This window comes from Chiloscyllium plagiosum, chromosome 39 (genome assembly GCF_004010195.1).
Source record: "Chiloscyllium plagiosum isolate BGI_BamShark_2017 chromosome 39, ASM401019v2, whole genome shotgun sequence".
In the NCBI taxonomy this organism is placed as follows: Eukaryota; Metazoa; Chordata; class Chondrichthyes; order Orectolobiformes; family Hemiscylliidae; genus Chiloscyllium; species Chiloscyllium plagiosum.
Genome location: NC_057748.1, coordinates 27,382,112 through 27,385,415, shown reverse-complemented (window position 1 = coordinate 27,385,415; position 3,304 = coordinate 27,382,112). Strand labels below are relative to the sequence as shown.

The 3,304-nt window shown below is 52.3% G+C and overlaps 1 protein-coding gene across 4 annotated transcripts in view; it reads right to left on the bottom strand.

The window, feature by feature from the left end:
• The window catches only part of LOC122542371 (Snf2-related CREBBP activator protein), a 44,600-nt gene that overhangs the window by 7,255 nt on the left and 34,041 nt on the right, over positions 1-3,304 (bottom strand). For 3 of the 4 annotated variants that reach the window (XM_043680081.1, XM_043680083.1, XM_043680082.1), the window contains exons 18-19: positions 1,044-1,230; positions 131-304 (exon numbers count right to left, since the gene is read on the bottom strand). In XM_043680081.1, the coding sequence (XP_043536016.1) occupies positions 131-304; positions 1,044-1,230 (361 nt within the window). The remainder of the gene's footprint in view (positions 1-130; positions 305-1,043; positions 1,231-3,304) is intronic. The other variant, XM_043680084.1, reaches the window with a different exon arrangement.

Sequence of the window (3,304 nt, the reverse complement as noted above, 5' to 3'; positions counted from 1 at the left end):
AAACCAGAGACAGGGGCCGCAGAGGAGAGCGGCACCATGTGTGGAGCCTGGGAGCCCTCAGAAGTGAGCAAGAGCACAGCAACGCGGGGGGGAAGGAGGAGGAGAATGCCAGAGAGAAGGAGCCAAGGACTCACCTGTTGACCTTCATGCGGACAGGTTTGGGTCGGGGAGGGGGATCAGGAGCGTCAGCAATCTCCTCAATCAGCTTCTTGGTGACTGTGTGTTTGGGCAGGAAGACCTCAGACTCATAGCGGGACAGCCGACCTTCGATGTTGATCAGGTCAAAGATGCTAAGATCCACCTGCTGGGAGAGCGAGAGTGCGAGAGAGAGAGAGAGAGAGAAAGAGAGGGGATTGGAGGAGAGCAGAGAGGCATCATGAGAATCACTGCTATTCCAGCAGGACAGCTCACACCACAATCTACAACTAGACACAGCATCTCACACCCTCTTGCCCTCAGTGATACAGAGCAGGGAGATCACCCCAACACACCAGGCAGCCTGGACTCTCACAGACTCTGGTCCCAAACTGAAGTCCACACACGGCAGCCACCTCAAGCTCCACGTCAGTCAAAACACAGTGCCTCAGCACCCAGTGCCTCAGCACCCAGTGCCTCAGCACCCGAGGCAATTTACAACTCGCTGCCTCACTCCAGATTTACCCAGGCCTAAACTATTTTCAAACTGCAATTCTCATTTACTAAATCCTGCCAACACCCTCCTCAGTCACCCCCCCCCCCACACACACCACACCCCCGCCCTCGGTCACCCCCTCTGGGCCCCTCCACACCCCCTCCCCGCCCTTGGTCACTCCTCTACATATCGGGGGTGTCACGTTTCTGTACTAGTGTGTCCCAAGACAAGGCCTCGTTACCATCCCCGCCTCCCCTCCACCGCAGTAACATCACGCTTTGTTCTTCTGAACCCCAGTAGGTACAGGCCCAGTATCGTTGCAGCGTGAAAAGCAGCCATTCAGCCCGCCGAAGCCGCACCGCCCCCTCGGTCGAGCACCCCGCCCCAGACCCACCACCCTGCCAGGCCTTACCTTGAAGGGTTGGTACTCGAGGGCCCGGACGACGCAGGAAGCGGTGGTGTAGCAGATGCCCCGGGTGATGAAGGGGGAGTGGATGGGCCGGGGGTCAAAGAGATTCGGGTGGTTACACACCTTCCGGAGCTGCATCAGGATGTTGATGACACTCATGAAGTGGCCCGTCTCCAGCGTCTCCTTGGTGCTGGACACGGCAGAGAAGAACACAACAGTCACGGTTCTAAATTGTTCATCCACCCAGGACGGCCGATTAAACCTCCCCTCCTCCCCACGGCCCCCTGCCACTGATATCCCTTCCTGAAAGGACGGGCAGAACTGGCCTCACTGCCCTCCAACGATGTTCTGTACATCACAGTTCACATTAAAAACTGGATCACTCTTCCCCGTAGTCTTTCATCAAAGTTCCTCGCTGACATGGGTTGAGACAGAATATCAGCACATAACTCCAGAAGAGGCCTCAGCACTGTGTCTAGCTCTGGTCACTCGGTTACAGAAAGGATATTATACCACCACCTTGTCCAGGTTAATATGGATTTCAGCAAGACGTTTGATAAGGGTCCCCACGGGAGGCTATTGCACAAAATACGGAGGCATGGGTTTGTGGATTTAGTGGTTTGGATCAGAAATTGGCTTGCTGAAAGACAGAGGGTGGTGATTGGTGGGAAATGCTCATCCTGGAGTTAGGAGTTATGAGTGGTGTTCCGCAACGATCTGTTTTGGGGCCACTGCTGTTTGTCATTTTTATAAATTACTTGGATGAGGGCACAGAAGGATGGGTTAATAAATTTGCGGATGACACGAAGGTCAGGAGAGCTGTGGATAGTGCTAAAGGACGTTGCAGGTTGCAGATGGAGATAGCTAAGCTGTAGAGCTGGGCTCAGAGGTGGCAAATGGAGTTTAATGCAGAGAAGAGGGCGATTCACTTTGGAAGGAGCAGCAGGAATACAGAGCGCTGGGCTTATGGTAAGATTCTTGGCTGTGTAGATCAGCAGCGATCTCTGTGTCCACGTGCATGGATCCCTGAAAGTAGCTACCCCAGGTTGACAGGGTTGCTAAGGAGTGTATTAGCTTGGGAGAGGGACTGAGTTTCGGAGCCATGAGGTCATGTTGCAGCTGTACTAAAAACTCTGGTGTGGCCGCACTTGGGAGTATTGCGTACAGTTCTGGTCACCGCATTATGAGGAGGACGTGGAAGCTTTGGAAAGGGTTCAGAGGAGATTTACCAGGATGTTGCCTGGTATGGAGGGAAGGTCTTATGAGGAAAGGCTGAGGGACTGGAGGCTGCCTTCATTAGAGAGAAGGTTGGGAGGTGACTTAATTGAGACATAAGATAAGGGTGGTAGGTTAAATACAGGTGACAGGGAGATCCTTTTTCCACAGCTGGCGATGGCTAGCATGAAGGGACATAGCTTTAAATTGAGAGGTGACCAATATAGGACAGATGTCAGAGGTAGTTTCTTTACTCAGTGTGGGCGTGGAACGCACTGCTTCCAACAATGGTAGACTTCCAACAACTGTGAGGGCATTTACATGATCATTGGATAAACATATGGATGAAAATGGCAAAGTGAAGGTGAGACGGCCTTCAGATTGGTGCAACACCAAGGGCCAAAGGGCCTGAACTGTGCTGGAATGTTTATGCTGGCAATGGAGGGTTTGAGTTTAAGGAGGTCGGGACTATATACCAACTGCAGTGTCCGGGGTTGAGGGGTGACCTTATAAAAGTTTATAAAGTCATTAGGGATATGGATAAAGTGAAGGACAAGGGTCTTTTCCCTGGCGCGAGAGACGGGGAATTTCAAACCGAGGGAGGCTTTTTTTTTAAAAAGTGATAGGAAAGAAGTTTGAGCAAGGGATAACTTTTCTTTTTAAATGTGACGATTCGTGCGCGGAATGAACTTGCCGGCGTGATGGATGGGTACAGTTACAATGTTTGAAAGAAATTTGGATAAGGACATGAACAGGAAAGGTTTGGACGGGTGGAGAGGATATGGGCCAGGGGCAAGCAGGCGGGACTAGTCTGGTTTAGGATTATGGGCGGCATGGACTGGCTGGACCGAAGGGGGTCTGCTTCCGTGCTGATGGACTCTATAATTGTTCCAGCTTGCCACACCAGGGAGAACTCTGTGCACATTCCCCCACACATTGAAGGCTTCCACACTCCACGCCACTGAGCATGTACCCTGTTTAGCTCCCCTCCACTCTTTCAGTACCCTGGGCACTATGGGACAATTTCCCCACGGCTAACCCACCCTAAC